Source organism: Gouania willdenowi, chromosome 15 (genome assembly GCF_900634775.1).
Source record: "Gouania willdenowi chromosome 15, fGouWil2.1, whole genome shotgun sequence".
In the NCBI taxonomy this organism is placed as follows: Eukaryota; Metazoa; Chordata; class Actinopteri; order Blenniiformes; family Gobiesocidae; genus Gouania; species Gouania willdenowi.
In genome coordinates, this window is record NC_041058.1 from 15,647,629 (window position 1) to 15,665,902 (window position 18,274).

General features: G+C 36.3%; 1 protein-coding gene across 1 annotated transcript in view; it reads left to right on the forward strand.

The window, feature by feature from the left end:
* The first annotated feature begins 2,907 nt into the window (after positions 1 to 2,907).
* The window catches only part of hpse2 (heparanase 2), a 50,904-nt gene continuing 35,537 nt past the window's right edge, over positions 2,908 to 18,274 (forward strand). The window contains exons 1-3 of the mRNA XM_028468604.1: positions 2,908 to 3,326; positions 5,550 to 5,704; positions 10,172 to 10,333. Of these exons, the coding sequence (XP_028324405.1) occupies positions 3,046 to 3,326; positions 5,550 to 5,704; positions 10,172 to 10,333 (598 nt within the window). The 5' untranslated portion in view covers positions 2,908 to 3,045. The remainder of the gene's footprint in view (positions 3,327 to 5,549; positions 5,705 to 10,171; positions 10,334 to 18,274) is intronic.

Here is an 18,274-nt window from a genome sequence, read left to right on the forward strand (position 1 = left end):
ATAGGCTCGTTTCCACTGTCGTTTGTAAACGTGTGAGCTTTATAAATAGTCTTTTGTCTCTTACACATCTAAATTTTTGTTTAAGTTTATGTTGTTTTTGATGTATTGTTAAAAAAAAAAAGTAAAATTGTCTGTACACTTTTTCTCACTTTGAGTAAATTCCCAGGCTTCCCCATTATATGGTGACCTACACCGCTAGATGGCGCTGTTATCAGCAGTTTTGATAACCTGCACTACAAACTGCAAACCTCAACAAACAATACACCAACACACACACACTGACTGCTGGATGTAATGTTCTTTCTTGTTGAAAATATTACACATTATTGCTTGCTCTCACCTACAGATTGATATGGCGTCAAGCTTTTACATGTTTTCTATCTTTTATGAAGGCAAAAGTTGATCTTATTTCAAGATTCTTCTTTTAATGTGGCTCTCCCTGAAGAAATAAATGAATCAATGCTTATATTGTCAAGTTAGTTTAATACTTCAATTGACTTATACATACCTCATATTGTGCTAGAAAATTCTGTCATTGTTACTATTATTATGATTATTATTTGTTGTGGTAGCATGACTGTTGTAGTAGTATTGCAGTAATAGTAGTAGTAGTAGTAGTAGTAGTAGTAGTAGTAGTAGTGTATAGTAGTAACTTGTGGTATTTATTTTTATTCAATCAAGCCCATGAGATGACCTTAGGGATTTATTGAGAAGAGAAGTAAAAACAGAGTTCTGCCATATCTTTAGCACTCTGCTCTGCATTAGCCACTGATCCTGCATTGCATGCGTTTAAAGAGAGAGAAAAGGAAACAGACCTTGTGCAACAAGGGGACAAAGCATTTTGAGTGAAATTAGGTATTAGCCCATTAGTCTTGGCTACTCTGCTCAGGAAGATAAACAAGACTGGGGTGGGGGTGGAGTGGGGGGGAATTGTGTGTGTAAGCCACTCACTCGTCCACATGTTCCAAGAACTTGTCTAGTGACAGAAAATGCTTCAAAGTGGAATCAAATCTCTTGTAAATGCTTAGAATGTGTTCTTTTGAATTTACAAAACATCGCTTTGATTTGTAAAAGAGAAATGAGAAATTATATATATATATATATATATATATGTGAAACTTAAAACATGCCATATTTTATCAACTGCAATGTGTTTTGTTAAACTTAAAAATGTCTAAATCAAATCCCAAGTATTTAAGGTCTATAATCTTCTACTATTGGTACTTGTTATTAACTATAATTTCTTCCTGAATATTTTAGAAGATTTTGTTTTATACTTAATACATCAATCAATCAATCAATCAATAGATGGATTATAACACTACAAGCAAAGATAAATCGACGATGTGGAAAAACACTGTTTTTGTGGTTGTTGTTGTTTGTGTTTTTTGGGTGGGTGGGTGGGTGGGTGTTCTGATGGTAAATGTGGAAATAACAACCAAATCACATTTTGAATTAATAAAATGTTTTGTCCATTCTCTGTACTATTATTGTCTAACCATTTCTGGCCTTCCTGGAAAAGTCGTCCTGCAGTTTAACATGTAAAAATACAAAGAGTGAAACCTCACTTACCTGTAAGTCACAGGACTCAGTGCTGAAAATAAATCCTATGGCCCTATTGAAACCACATGTTAACTCTGATGTCTGACTGTGCCAAAAGGATAACATGAAGAAACCTGAAGCGTACACTTTAGTTATCTGGGTAATTTGCTGCAAGGTTTGAGATCTGCACGCATTGTGTAGGCTATTGTTCCCCATTATGATACAATATTACCGTTATGTGACATAAACTAGGTTGACTGCAAACTGTGTGGAAATTACCCAATACGCTAATTGACAGAGTTGTGTGTGCTGGATGATCTGGAAACCCAAAGGGGTTAAAGCTGGACATGTCAGTACTTCTCTTTGATTCTGTGACCTTAAGCGACCAATAATGGCCCCATAGACCAGTCCCCCTGACTCTGCGGCCGCCCGAGGATCGCCTGGCACACACTGAGCCTCACTAAGCTCACACTGACCTGTAGTCAGCTTCAAACCGAGCTGTGGCCTCGACAGACCCAAAAGAACTTCAGAAAAACCAGACCTAAAGACGTCTTCATCCGTGCGCAATGCGTAAAAGCGCGTCAAAGAGGATTTGTGTTTTTTTTTTTTCCTGAAATGCACCCAAATATTCATGGTCTTCAAACGCTTTTTACTTTTTAAAAAAATGCATTTCAACAATTTTGACCTGTGAGAGATGATCAAACGAGTTATGTGCACGATTGTATCTCGTCTTGTTTTTGGTCTTTGAAGTGTGGCCTGGAGTATATTTAGTGGGCCCTTTAGGTGCATACAGTGTGGTTTTGGAAAATGGGGTGACTTCAAAAGTAAACCTACTTAAGGCTAGAATGGTTGACCACTTCATCCCCAAACAAATTAATCTGCATCTCCGGACAGATGTCCCACAGTTGTTGTTTTTCGCAGCATGGTTATTTGGCTAAGGTGAAAACAATTGTTGGCCTATTGATTTCATGAAAACCAGACATAGTCAAAGCCTTTGATGGCATTTAAATGTCAGCAAGAGGATACTGTTTTACTGCAAACTTTTATTTGGTTTGTTACTAAACTTGGCTTTTGGCTCTTAGGGCCACTTGCCTGCTTGTTTATTTGATCCTTCAGTGACATGAGCTTCATTAGAAAAGATGGCTTAGGATTTAAATGACCGGAAGCCATTTTTTCAGAAAATCATAAAACAGATCACTACTTTTCGGCAGTTTGTCCTCATACCTCAGAGAACCTAGAGGGGCGGTGCTGGCCCCTCTCCTCCCCGCTTCTGGCTCTCACGGACGGGAAGGCTGGTCCGGGGCGTGCGCTCTTGTTTGGTGTACCCAAAAGTAGTCAGAGGGTGGGGGGTAGAGAGGGTGAGAAACTCACACAAGACGACAGATCCAGATCGATGAGACTGACATCTAGATCCACAATCGAGACGTTTGTTTAGCCATTTTCCTTATATCCGATCCTCAAGCCTCTTTACGCGCACTCATCTGCTCTAAACCAACGGAGAAGATGCCCAAATCCCCGCCGTGCGTATCCCCGTGGTCCCTCCTGCTGCTGGCATCTCTGGTGGCTTTGGTGGTGCAGTCTGTGCTTTCTTCCTCCTCCTCCTCCTCCTCTTCTTCTGCGTATCAGAGATCTACAGCCGATGGGAAACGCTCAGGCTTCATGGAGAGGACGCTGGTTCTCCTGGATGTCAACACACGCAGTGCGATCAGGGTCCTAAACGACAACTTTCTCTCCTTGCAGCTGGACCCCTCGACCATCAGAGACGGTTGGCTGGACTTTCTAAGGTAAGAAGCTTCTCTGTAAACCACGCTCATATAGTTTCTAAATGTTGTTTCCACTTAAACGCACAAAAGCCACGTTTTGATTATTGGGAGAAGATGAAACAACGCAATGTCCACATTTATCAGGTCATTTATCGCGATAAAAAAGCGAGTTGAGCTTTTTTTTTATTCACATGCATCGTGACAGCTGCATTAACATTGGTTGAAGTTTAAAAGAAAGAAATAAATAATAATGAAGAAATGAGATTTAATATATTTGAATAAACGTTTTCTAAAAAAAAAAAAAAATCACAGCATGTTTTCAAACAGCTCCCATTACACTTAGATTTCTACTTTTAATCAGAAATTGAGTCAATTAGTTTACTAAAGATGGGTATTTTTTTTGCCCTGTGTGATTTTCACAAATTTGCACAAAAAGTAATGATCCTATAACTATTGTTGACATTATTTTAGATCACCTAAAATTGTCTTAAAATCAATGTGCTTTACACGAATAGTCCTACTTTTCACTCTGTGCCATTCATAATTTAACATGCTTGTTTGCTTTGTAATCCATATTATGGTTATTTAAAAGTTCACAAAAAGGGTTTTCACTGCTCATATATGTTTTCATATTTTTATTTATTTATTTATCTATTTTTATTCCGATTATCTCATTGGCATCAAATGATTATTGATGCAAGGATTTTTTTAAAGGCACTAATTTGTGACTCTTAGAAGAAGAAGAATTAGACGAAGAAGAAGAAGAAAAATCGATACATATTCACGTATGTTAGCGTAGTTTAAAATGAATGAAAACATTTAAGTATGGGAAGAAAGTATAATTTCAGCTAAAGTTTCATAAAGTAGAACCAGATACGCAATAATAGAAGAGATCAATGATTTACAAGAGTATGCATAAGTGATTATTAAGATGAAAACATTAAATAGATAGATAAAAAATAATTTATGGAGTCCTTCATACATTTAATCCGTTAATCCTCCATTTTTACCCCTATAACCACAATTAAAAAAAAAAAGAAAAGAGAGAAAACGGTCTTAAGTATAATTAATAATGATTAAAAACAGTTGTTTAATTCATGTGAGATTTGTAATAGTGAATATTGTTGTGTCAAACTTGGCGAACAGGCAGAAACCAAGCTGTCGTAATGTGCGTAAATATTACGTTTTTCCATTCCCTTTTTCCGTTCTTGCAAGTTGTCAAAATAGACTGAATGTAGGAAGCGTAAAACTATTTATATAGAACAATGCAGTTTATTATATTCCTGATATTCATAGCTGTCAACCTTTTGTATTTCAGCACCTTTTGATCTTTCACTATTTTACGAGAAGTTGAGTCACCTCAATAAAGCGTGATTTCACTGGTAAACACACATTTCGTGTAAGCACTTCAAACAATTTATTGCATTACAATAAAGTCCTTGCTCTATATAATTTAGTAACACTGACGTATTATTACTGCAACACATGTTCACAATAAACTGATGAACGAATAGTAGGCTCGTCATGAAAAACATCAATTTCATGATGAAACTGATGATTATCTATTGAAGGATTATATAATCATAAAATCATGTCTTGAATTTAAGCACAATGTAAAGTTTGGAACCATTTCACTTTTGTACATTTTAAGGAAAAAGAGCAACTGATGTGGCCCCTGACCTGATTTACAGCCTGTACCGTTGCTTTATACTTTATTACAGTATTTCCTTACGAAGCCTTACGTTTTATTTTTATTTTTTTAATTTAATTTGCATTGGTTTAATTTAGTAGGGTTAACATTGTAAAATAAGCTACGTACATAACATATTACCCCAATATAAAAATTTTTTACAGGTTATTTTTATTCTAAATTGTTATTAATTGTCTCATGTTTACGTATTTATTCCCGCGTTTTTAGATAATTAACTAAAACATACTTTAATGAACAAGTGTGAACTCAATTCAAGCTGCAAATCATCTGAAAACTGGGACACTGGTGTGAAAGTGCGTCATGATGTCCAGCTTTGTGCTGTATTTTATATTTATATAATTTATATCAGGAAACCCTCCCAGGTGCTATGATTATGAGCCTATGAGGTAAACGTGTGAGCAGTGGGGGGGCGCGTCGGATGGATAATAGTTTTAACAGACTGTGTGTGTGTATGTGTGCGTCTGTGTGTGAGTGTTTTTCTCTCTGTGTGTGTTTGAGGTTAAAATGTTGATTTATTTCCTTTAAACGTGCAGCTCCAGGCGGCTGGTGACCATGGCCCGCGGCCTCTCGCCCGCTTTCCTTCGCTTCGGTGGGAAACGCACCGACTTCCTGCAGTTCAACAACCAGAAGAACCCCACCAAGTTCAGAGGCCCGGGGCCCGACTACTACCTGAAAAACTACGAGGACGGTGAATAAACACGGCTACTGCCGCTTCTCCCTCTCCTCTGCGTTTAATTTCTGCTCTTAAACGTCACCTTAAAAACAAAAAATATATATACTAATTATTTCATTCTTTATCGTATATTTCCTTGTTGGCTAACGCCCTGACTAGCTAGTTTTGTTATACTGCCACGTGCAGCATTCAGTCATGCTAATCAGATGTGAGATATATATGTATGTTGATAAGTATGTGTGGGTTTAATTAAACATAGTTTATATTTTTTTTGTGTAACTTTATATTCACAAGACATAATTTATTTTATTTATTTACATCAAATTGTATATATATTTTTAGATGTGTGTGGGTATAGGAATATTTGATATGTATGTGATAGCACAAAATGTATTAAATGTCACAAGCCTGAAAAAATAAAAATAAATAGGGCAATCTTGAATAATTAAAATATTAATAAATTATATATATACAATTTCATATATATATATATATAACCAATAAATAAACATTTCACCAGAGGTGTAAAGAGTACTGATATATTCAACTCAAGTACAAGTACTGTTACTTAATTCAAACTGTACCTGAGTACAATTAAGTTATACATTAAAAAAAAGTCAAGTACAAGTAAAAAGTAGCTCAATTAAATAGTACTCAACGTAAAAGTTACTACTGTAGGTACATAGGTGCATACAGTAATTTATTTCATGTATAAACTTAGGAAGAGATGAAATCTTGCACAATTGGAACTTATTTATTTTCCACAAACGCAGCTGTATAAAATAAAATGTACAGTTCTTTTAAAAAATAAAAATAAAAATATATATATATATATATTAACACAAATGAATTCATTAAAATAAATAAATCCCAGGCTCTAGGTGTAGCTACATTTATGAACTCTAAAACAGTGTCATGCCAAATGTGTCATGTGATTTCGGTTCACATAGTCCAGCAGTAGGTTAGTTCTTCTGGTGATGCTCAGAGAAAATAACAGGCATTCTATGCTATTTTGGCAGCGTGCGTTACATTTAATCTGCATGATCGGCTATGATGTGATGCATTTGATTGTTGTCTGGTCATTTCATTTTTTTGTAGTTTCACAATGTCTGTTGATCATTTTAAAACAAAAAATATATAATTTACTCGGTAACGGCGTTTAAAACTTACTTAAGTGCAAGTAAAATTACTTATTTAGAAATATACTCAAAAAAGTACAAGTACCCATGAAAACAACTCAATCACAGCAACGTGAGTACTCGTAATCTATTACTTTCACCTCTGCATTTCACTATAAAATAATTACATGGACACACTGGCAAACATAACAGCTCAAACATGCTGTGCAACCTGAATGTGCAGCCATTCCACTTGGAGTTTGTATGCTCTTTCATTTATGTGGATTTTACAGAGAAAGCAAAGCAAAAATACACAAAGTGACTTCAAAGACACACAATATATACAAAATTGACAACAAAAATACATTCAAAATGACTAAAAAGATACACAAAACAACAAGAAACGTACACAAACAAACAAACAAAAACGTTACACAAACCAAACCCAAAAATGGACAAAAACCGTTTATTTGTTCTTTCCTGTTTTAATGCTCATATTGATGTTTATTCTGAATGTTGAGATGAATGTTTTATATATATGTATTTTTCTTTTTCCTATGTAATATCCAAAAATAATGCAAAAACTACTTGTGTTAAAAATGTGTTGAATGTTCTGCTGGTCTATTTAACAACTCTAACAAACCATGGAAACTTTCACAGCCACTATGTTATTTTTGGAACTAAAAATTGTCCTTCATATCAAAGAAATAATTTATTCTCCACAGGTTCTAGCGCTGTATGAAATATAACAACTGTAGGTCTGAATGAAAGCACATACTGTAATCACTGTGATGCCATGTTTTTGAACACCTTTCTATCAAACCAGCTTTTCAGCAATTTGAGCTTTAAGCAGCCCGTCTGTTGGGTCTGATTACCTTTGTTCCTTTACCTGCATTAATTTGCCTATGCTGTTGTTGAACATGTGGAGGGTTCACACTTTTTCCTTCCTTCCTTTTGCCTCTTTAATCGTTAACAAACCTTCTAAAAGTCATTTAAACTCTTAGCCTTGCTGCACATTTTATTCCTTCTGAAAACGTATAACTTTTAGAATGTGTGCTGTTCCAAATATCCCACTTGTCACTAGAAATGAAAGTCTTTTTTACCTACAATCATCACCTTTTTGGCCTTTTTACATTGCCCACAAATAAAAAGCAAGAGTTCTGATAAAATTCTAAAAATATCCTCTGCCTCATTTCCTATAGACAGTAGCACAGGCCGCTCTGACATCAGTGCCTACACTTTCCTCTAGACTCACTGGTCATTGATAGGACAAATCTCCAACTTATGTATATACAATAACTGATGAGGCACAAGGCTAAATTACTACAAATAACTTTTATTACTTTTGCAAAAATATTTTCTACCTGTACTTCATCAAAGCAAACAAGATAATGCTAAAATACAAAAAATAAAACTTTTAAATGCTTATTATCTTTAAAAAAAGGCACTTCAATGTCTTCCTCTATTTTTCTGAAAGCTACAAATGGAGCTACGGTACTTTCTTTGTTCTTGACTAATATCACCAAGGTTTATGATGAGATACTATATAATTGGCTAAAGCTTATGTGATTTAAAACTCTTAAAAATATAATTCTAATACTATTCGAGTACAATCAAACAACAATGGAGGTCGTTTGTTTTTGTTTTTGTGTAATGTTCTGGCAAAAATTTGAATGTTAGCTGATGTTCCTTTGTTCTCTTCAGGTCTTAGATTATAACTTTTACTATCAGCCCAGCGCTCAACAGAGGTTGTAAGTCTGGGGCCAATGTCTCGGTCCTCTACTTTACTTTAATACACGCTGGGAATCACAGGCGAAGTTTCTTGTGTTATATTATTATAGTGTTGTCTCCAGGGCAGCAAAAGGATTCAGGGTAAATTACACACTTTCTTCTTAGGGATTTGATATTACCTGCAAATAAGGAAAATAAACACAAAAAAGTGAAGCAAGTAGTATTACCTACAACTATAATAGCAAGTAGTATTAATAACCTAGTTACTTGCATCTGGTAAAATAGTATCCGTGGCCTTACCTGGAAACACAAACTGTGATAAGTTATTTTCATGGGAGCATGGATGAAGTGGATTGAATAGAATTCAGCAAAACTGCATGGTGATGTTTTAAATTTTCTAATAATAATTTCTCTATCTTTGACTACGTATATAGGGTTGTGCCATCTAAGGAACCTCAGGATTCCATTTGATTATGATTCAGGATGCTACGATTCGATTATTCAATGATTATCATGATTTTCAATGCATCTTTTTCTTCTTCCCCCATTCAGAGTTTATTTTTTCCTCACTTTGTGGGTATTTCATACTTTAAAACAAAGCACATATGACGGTATCCATTAATTAAAGTAACCAAACAGATGTGTCACCTTTTTCGTTATTTATGTCAAATCACCAAATCTGTAATCATGTTACAAAATAAATAAATACAATATAAAATTACCTAAAATATTAGCTTATTCAGCTAATTCAATCTGAACCAACACAGAAGCTACCTTATTCAGTAAAATTAACCACAGTCATGTTCCTGTCATTCAGTTATGAAAAACTATCGATTTTGAACATTTATGACTTGTTATTGAATTACGATTAATTTAATGTTCGATTTATTGACAAACTTCTAGTTGTAACCACGGAACTGCTTAATTAGGTTTACGTTGACCTGTTGTAAATCTGAATTATTGCAAAAAATTAAGGGAATTTATTAGGGGTGTTGGAAAAAATTGATTCGGCGATATATTGCGATATTAGGTTGCACGATTCTCGGATCGAATCAAAACGCATCCATATCAATTTTTTTTAATTAAAATTTTTAATTTTTTTTTTTTTTGCCTTTATTTAACCAGGAGTCTTTTCCACTGCCGGAGACATTGTAACTGCACAAAGAAGTGCACTGAAACCTGGGCATGTTGACCAGCTTGTGTTTTTTCAAAAAATCTAAAAATAAAGTATTAACTTTCTGCATTTATTTATTGTTCTAAGCATAAACCTCAGTTAAGTTGCACTAAAGTCAAAGTTGGTTTAAAAGCCACAGGCAGATTGTATGTTATTTTTTTATATTAAGTTGTTGGCACATGGCGTGTTAAAGCCAATGTTTTGAGTGAAAAATATGCCAATAAAATATATTTCATACATAATGTTCTCATGAAGGTGTACACATTTACAGATTAGTTGTTTCTTAAGTCATGTATTTTTTTTAAAATCGCAATAATCGCCTTATACTTTAATATTGGGATATATCGTATTGTATCGTGACCTATGTATCGGGATACGAATCATATTGCCAGATGCCAGGCAATACACACCCCTAGAATTTATTGTTGTGCTTATTGTTTCCCATTTGCTGCTTTTCAGATATTGTGCGCAGTGACATTGCACTGGACAAGCAGAAGGGCTGCAAACTGGCCAACCATCCCGACATAATGCTGGAGCTGCAGAGGGAGAAGGCTGCCAGCACGCAGCTCGTCCTGCTGAAAGAGCAGCTGTCCAACATCTACAGCAACATGACAATAACAGGTAGGAGATCACACACACAGCATGATTTATGTCACAGTCGCCACTGATTATCCATGTACGGGACGCGTCCATGGAGTTGGAACCTTCTGCTTTAATGCACATTTCATGCACTAGCATACATGCACACGCGCTGCTTGCTCTCATGGGGTTCAAAGCATGCCAGTGTAAACCATCAGCTTTCAGGATGACAAATGTAATTTGTAAGAGAGGAATGTGTGGATGGATGGAGCGGTGCTACAGCAGACACTGGTAAACAGAGCTCTGACGTTTTCACTGGTTACAGTTAACTTGACCGCAGAAGGAACTCTGGGATCTTGATTTTGGGTGGGCTGCATTACTTATCTGTTATTGTGATTGACTGGAGAGGAAATAAAGGACTGCAGGAGAACAGGGTTGTCATTTAAAATTACTGCAGTGTTTTGCTGTTAAGTCGAGAATCTGGGGAATTGCGTGGGTGTCTTTTAGCTCTGTGGTGAAATTGTCATCCAGTATGTTTGGTGTGGCATTTTGCCACACAATAGTCCCTGACCTGTCCCTGAACAGCATAAACAAAAAAAAAGCAAACAGCAAGGGACAAATGTTTGACATTAGGTTGGTTATTGATCCTGATAGAAATCCATTGTTTTTTCGTCTAAGCTGTCCTAACTTTCTACTACTCTGTTGGCCCCTCAAACATAAACACAAGCTTCCTATCCACCTCAGCATCTCGGAAAGTCAGCGGATGGGAATGCTTTTTAGGGAAGGCACGATTTATAGACCCGGAGCTAAGAGCCACACATTAAATAAGTCTTAACGACTGAAGAGCTCATGAAATAAGAGTATTCTTGAATGTGAGAAATGTCATTAATTTATTGCAACAAACCCTTCTTACAAATTATCACTGTGGTTAAAAGTTTAAACAAGGTAATAAACCCAAACTGTATTTTTAAATGGGTAAACTGCTGTTTAGCTTGGATCTCTTCAGTTGCTTAAATGCAACAAAGAATTGGGATTTAGAAGGCATTTGTTTTTGACATTACATGCAGGGACATTTGCTTCTGAGAGCAAGCCTAGCTGGAACTCTCTGGTTGAGTGCGCATCTTGGAACAAAGTGATCCTCTGTGTGTCGCTGTTTGAGTGATAGATTTAGACATGAGTAATATACTCCAGCTGCAGGGCTTTTAGATCTTCATACATGTAATGATGGCCTTTAGAACTTTATCAAACCAGTAAGATACATTCATATAGAGCAGTGGTTCTCAACCTTTTTAGCCCCCAAAAATAAAGGTGCCAGAGACCCGGGACCCCCACTGTACCTGAATACAGTCATGAACATTGAAGAACAGTCATGTGGAGACAGGGTCATCTATAAGGAGAAATAAAGGGCAGAGCTTTTTGCGGCCCATCCATAAAGTCAGCAAAACGATGGTCCATTGTTCTATGAATAATATCCACTGTTATCCAGGAAGTTTATTATTATTTGTGCCATAGTATACAGGGTTCTCGCTAGCGCTGTTGAGCGTAGGGGCCCCCAACTTTTTATTTTGCTCCCCTACGGAGCAATGGCGCCCCCTAATGCTCTGTTTTCAGCAACGTAGGGGGGATTTTCTGTAGTTTTTTCCTTTTTTAATCGGTATCGTCATAATACTTGTTGCACATTTGGACAAAAAAGGCACTTCCAGGCATGCACAGGTGGTTTTAATTCTTTTCAATCTAAATAACCGAGAAACACATACATCAGCCGCACCTTCTATTTAATACAGGCGATCTGCCTGGATGCCGCTGTCTTTACCTGAGGACCCCTGCCACCAGTTAGTGCCCCCCGGGCTGCCTGTGTACATCCTCCGCTTGGTAAGCGTAAATAAATGCCGTCTAATATAAACAGTGTAGCTTCAACCAGACGTAGTGTGGAGCACACATGAATCTGCTCCTCATGTTTATAACTCAACAGATCATATTACATGCGCGCGCACAGACGTGAATACCGTCTGATGAAAATGATGTGTGTGTGTGTGTGTGTGTTCATATATTACTGCATTTGCAATTTGAAAAGTGCGTCTTGGAATCAGTCTTTAATGAGTAACTCTCTAACTACATTCATCACCTTGACCAATTCAACAAATAACATTTAGCTTTAAAGTAAGGCTGGAACAGAGATGAAAAAAACAACAAAACAAAAAACAACTTTAGCTGTACTTCACCAAATTTAGCCATCAGAGAGTTATACATTTCAAAATTTTCTGCACCGATGTAACTCGTTCACGCACCACGCGACCCCCCATGCTGTGAAAAATTTCTGGTGAGATTCCTGGTATATAGTCATTTTAAAGATGTAATTTTTTGTTTTAATCACAAATAAAATTGATTAAAATGGCCAAAAATGGTGGAAAAGGGGGTAAAAATTGGATTTTAAAAACCACAGAAATTGGTTCGAAGTTGCAAATTGTAGGTAATGGAATTTAAAAATGTTGGGAAAATGTATTTAAACTGGCAAATATTGGGCATTACAAATCGTGAAGGTGGTTGAATTGGCAAAAATAAATATGAAATAGGGTGATGTCATGATGTATTTGCATGTTCTCCTCGCACTACTGTATGTTTTCCTATCTGATTTCCTCTCACATTTTAAAAACATGTTTATTAGGTTAGTCCTACTTTGAATTGAACTTGAGTGAATGAGTAAATGTGTTCTTGTTATCAATGTGTCTGAATGGTTTGGTCCTGCTATCCAGGGTGTACCCACCTTGTGCCCGATGATTGGTCAATTATATTTTATAAGCTAAATCTTTTTACCTGAATTGATGTTCCCTATTTGAAAAGCATTCAAACTCAATAAAACCACATATTTGACAACTGGTATCAATTTAACACATGTGATGTTGTTAAAATTGAGACCACATTTCCCATAAACCCTGCTGCTTCCTGTCTTAAAGAGGATGTTGCCACTTGTTCCCTTTGTGAAGCTGCAGCGTGAAGGCCAACCGAGGCCAGCAGTCATCAGCTTTGTGGCAGAAAAGGATAAAAAATCTGTATTAATTTGCTAAAGGATGATATTTTGCTTTTGTACACACGAGAGTCTCAGCCGGACAGAATGAACACCTTCAGGTTAATACTAAGCATTCACGGGCATTTCACAGGTAGTACTTAGATGAACTACAATCACACAATTGTTTTTTATTGACCAGTATAGGTATGATGGATTCTATCACAGGATAAAAGTAGAACACCATGCTCTTTTAGTGCAGGTGCAGACAGGAGAGAGGACAAAGTTGAACGGAAGATCTATATTTGAAATAATTTGTTGACTATTTTTATTTTTAATATTGTTGATTTACGGAGATTTTTTAATCTATTTATGTTCATGTCAAAATTATGCTGTTGTTTTCCTTAGGGCGAACATCGTCTTTGTTGTAATCCCGAATATAAGGCACTAGAATAAATAAAAGTGACACTAAAATGTCCCCAAATTTGTTATTGAATTATTGCCTTCTAAGTGTGTTTTGAAATCCATGCAAAGATCCCTGGTTTTAGTGGTGGTCACAAACAGGAATACAGGCACGCTAAGGGTGTGTTTAAACACGGTCTGGTAACAATTAGTCAAGGCTCACTCTTCTCTGTCTGCGTGTGTGTTGAGGCAGGTGGTGTTTAAAGGACCTTTAACAGTCTCGCTCCATCCTTTACCACTCTCCACTGTCTGACCTTTGACCTCAGCTTGTTAGAGCCATCAGTAATGGGGCCATATTGAGTTAACTTGCACATACACATTCAACAGAGGTATTACTACTCCATCTTATAGGCAAGGTCATTGCTAGAATTGTTTTATGTCTCTTTCCTTATACTACATTAAGGGTTGCATTTTACTATTTATTTTGCTCCCACCAGCTCCATTAGCTGTATTTATTCACGTCCAAACACCTCATTTTAATTTCCACCTTTGTGTTTTCTGTGGGCTTAGCTCTGTATATCTAACTTTGTGTGACCTTGTGGAAACCCAGACAGTCAACATTTTCAAACTTGTACCCTCAAAAGTTTCTTTTATGTGTTTAAGACTCAAAGGATTAATGTGACACAATATTGAAATTCCTGTATAATGTCAGGAAACTGGCTCATCAATATTTGTGAACACTACAAAGGTGAGGAAAAGCTTGAGGGTCAAACGCAGAGCAGTAATGCTATTATGTTGAACAGTTTTTTTTTTTTTACCTTATATGACTAGGATTTCACAGATTTTCAAGAGATAGGAAACTGTGTATGTGAATGAAATACCATTTTCACCATGTTAATGTGTTCAGTCTATGCATTGTTCCTGCCTGTACCTACAGTGAGTCAATTAAAGCTTTTATGACCTAATGCACACATCTCACGTACTATCAGTGATGATCTTTCTTTGACTTTTAAAGGGAACTTTGATGAGGAAAGTGACAGGATCAACGGGGCGATGGTTTGTAGCCTGATATCCTCATTCAGTCCTCATTCCTCTTTTTGCATTACTCAGTCTGACCTCACATGTAGGGAGGGTATCGAGTAACATGAATGTTTACAGTGTCTAATCAGTTGTTAGGTTTGTGTAAACATCGCTGTGTGTACATTGGACACTAATACCTGAGCTTCTTGCTTTGAAGTCTCACTTTGAACAGGTCAGGAACTTTATTTAGAGCTGTTGGGCTCGAATGATAGAAAACAAGAGTGAGACAACATTCTGGAAAACTCTTTTTGAGCATGTGTCAAAATCTAGATACCAAGTACAGTGGATACCCAGTTCATTTGGTTGTATGTTTTTATGGCTTTTGTGTATGATGTGGTCATATACAATAAATAGTAAAGAAAAACCAAATAATCATGTGAGTCTTAAAGCCAAAAATGGTTCTGCATTGACTTAAGGGACTAGACAAAGTGTATTTTAGCCTCCTGCCATTGCAGCATGGGAAAGCTGCATTTTTAGTCTCTATCTTACTTGACACAGTGTTTATTCTCATTGGTCCATTCTTACTGTTGTCACTATTAACACACTTTACAGTAGGGGTGGGAACCTCTGAGTACCTCACAATACGATACAGGATACAAAGCTCACGATAACGATTATCTCACGATATGACGATACTGTGATTATTGATATATTAGTCAGAAACCAATCTATGACATAACAAGAAAAAAAAGATTAAGTGAAAAAATACAATTTTTATTTTACATCTCTGAAAGACAATACATTGAAAAAGTGTCCTATGAACAGTGACACTATTTTAGTGCAACATTTCTGTAAATAAGTGGCAACATACTAATGTAAATGATTAACTATCTCCAATAGTGCTTTCTGTAAACAAAAAATAGGGTCTGTCTTACCAGTGACACCATTATAGTGCAATATTCCAGTGAACAATATATTGGTTCCTTCAACAAACAGTGACAAAATTTCTGTGAATACGTACCTGCACATTTTAGTGAAAAAGCAGAAAATGTTTTTGAAAAAAATAAAAAAAAAATAAATAAATTGATACTATATAATCAATCGTACGGAAAAATATCGCGATATATCGCCGTATCAAGATATTGTCACGCTCCTACTTTACAGTGTGTTGCGTGGTGCAGTGCTCGCTGGGCAACAGGACCCATAAACATCAAATTATAGCACACAAACGGGCCCAAAGATACTCGCACACACCTGCAAATATCACAAACTATTTCGTTACATTATTTGTGTAAAAATGTAGTGAATAAATGATAAATGGATAATAATTTTTATTGTAATAAAGTTTAAGATAGTCATGGTTAATCGGGTAAGCAGGTAAAATAAAAGGACATTAAAGACTCAAATGTGGCAGTATTGTTTTAACTCAGCACAAAACAATACATTTGAGGCAAGCTTCAGAACAGCAGCTCCAAGTGAGCCATAAAACCTGGGACTATGATAAAGACGATCACAGTGTGGGAAAACTAATGCACTCAGGCCTATTATGCAATGTCATACTGCAATACTGATATAACCACTCATTTATGCCACACTGAAGAACACTGAGGACTTCCAGCTGGAACAGATTGGTGGGAGGCGTGGCCACATGAAGGAAAAGGACAGAGGGGACACATTGGGAAACCAACAAACACAATAAATCAAGCATTCATAACAAAACAATGAAAAGGAGACAAATAATCTAACATTATGACATCAACTCAATTATACAGATCGAAGTAACTAAAATCAAAGACCTGATTTCCAATTTCAAAAATTACAATACCGATATATTCATAGAAACCTACTTTTGGATACACTGGTTGTATTCCACATAAAACATCATCTGTGCAAAATAAGAAATGTATTACATATTCTCTTCAATAAAAGATTACTCTAACGTAATCAGCTCGACCACGGACACAGAAGGCAGATACTGTACATACTGTAGTTATCAGGGTAATAATCACATTTCTGCATCCATATGCTGCTACAATTGACACATGAATACAGCAAATATTAAATTACTACTAACACTACAAAAACTGCTATCGTCTCTTCTCGTAACCAACCTAATTCACTCATTATTAAGGACATAAAAAGTGTTTCTAAAGCACTCAATTCCAGATTCTATTAGGACCATTAGGTTTCAAGAAAACGCACACCTGGTCATTTTTTATCACTGTCCTGTCCTCGGTGGATTTGGATTTGGAAATTCATTTTTCCAATAGTCTCCACCCTGTATAAAAAACCTGAGGCTACAGTAAACTAATACCAGACAAGGCTGTTCACTCTCACCCTTACTTTTTGCATCATTCATTAAACCTTTAGACACAGCTGTACATCAGAGCTCTATCAAACAAATTCACTCCTCCATTTCAGAGCACTAAATACTCTATATGATGATGACGATATTTAGCTTTATTTAGAAGAGCCCCAATCCTCAGTACAAGGAGTATTTGATCTAATAAATAACTTCTCAAAATGTTTTGATTATTCTCTTAACTGGTCAAAGACATCAATTCTTTGTGGCTGTCTCTGAGAGGGTCCCTGGCGTCGTGTCACGTGGGCTGGTCGGTTACAGCGCCAATGTCGGAGACCATGGTCCAGGGGTTTGGGGTTGGGGGGGCTTTGGTCCTGGGGTTGACTCCTATTCGTGTGTGACTCCTGCGTTCTATGGCACTGGTTGCTGGTGGGGTTGCTGTGTTAGTTTCTTGCAAGACAAAACATGCATAGTTGTCACGAAAAGATTGCTTTACAAGTAGCATCAACCAATAACAATAAATGCAGACATGGGGATAGAAAGGGCTCTATTTTTGACTGAAGTGTTGCTACAAGATTTGCTTGAGATTCGGTAACATTATTTTAAATCTATTTTAGTTTATAAAAACTAGGCTTGCACAATAAATATCCGATAATTCATCCGTCAATAAAAGTTGATTTGATTTTGTTTTTCAGCCGAACATGACAGTTTTAACTTTTAATCGTCTAGCTGAGCCAAATTCTGTTTAGTTTCCATATTGATAAGGATTCTTTGAAAAACTGTTAACATGTTTGTTTAATTTAAGCTTGTTTGTTATCTCTCTATTCAACAGAAAGCAGTTCTTTATTTGTTATCAAATATCATTACATACAATGTCCCTGCTGTGAAGACCAAATGACATTCATTTGTGGTTTCCAAAGGTTTAACTTTACCATGTCAGTTCTCTCAGCCACCATGTGTATCTTCTTAGCAGTGCTGATGAAAGTGCATGTGTGTTTCATATCTAATCGGAACCATTCTTAAAATTCTTTGTATGATTGGATTATACTTGTTCATGTATACAGGGAAGAGGTTTAGATCCAGAGATAAGCCCTGCAGCCATGCACTGAAACCACTAGAATTTCACAGACTCAGGCCTTTCACACTTTCACAACAAAAATTCAGACAAGTGTACTACTAAATATGACCACATACATTGGCTCTAGTTGATATATTTGTTCGGTTTTCCCGTCTAACGTTTTCTTTTTTTCTTTCT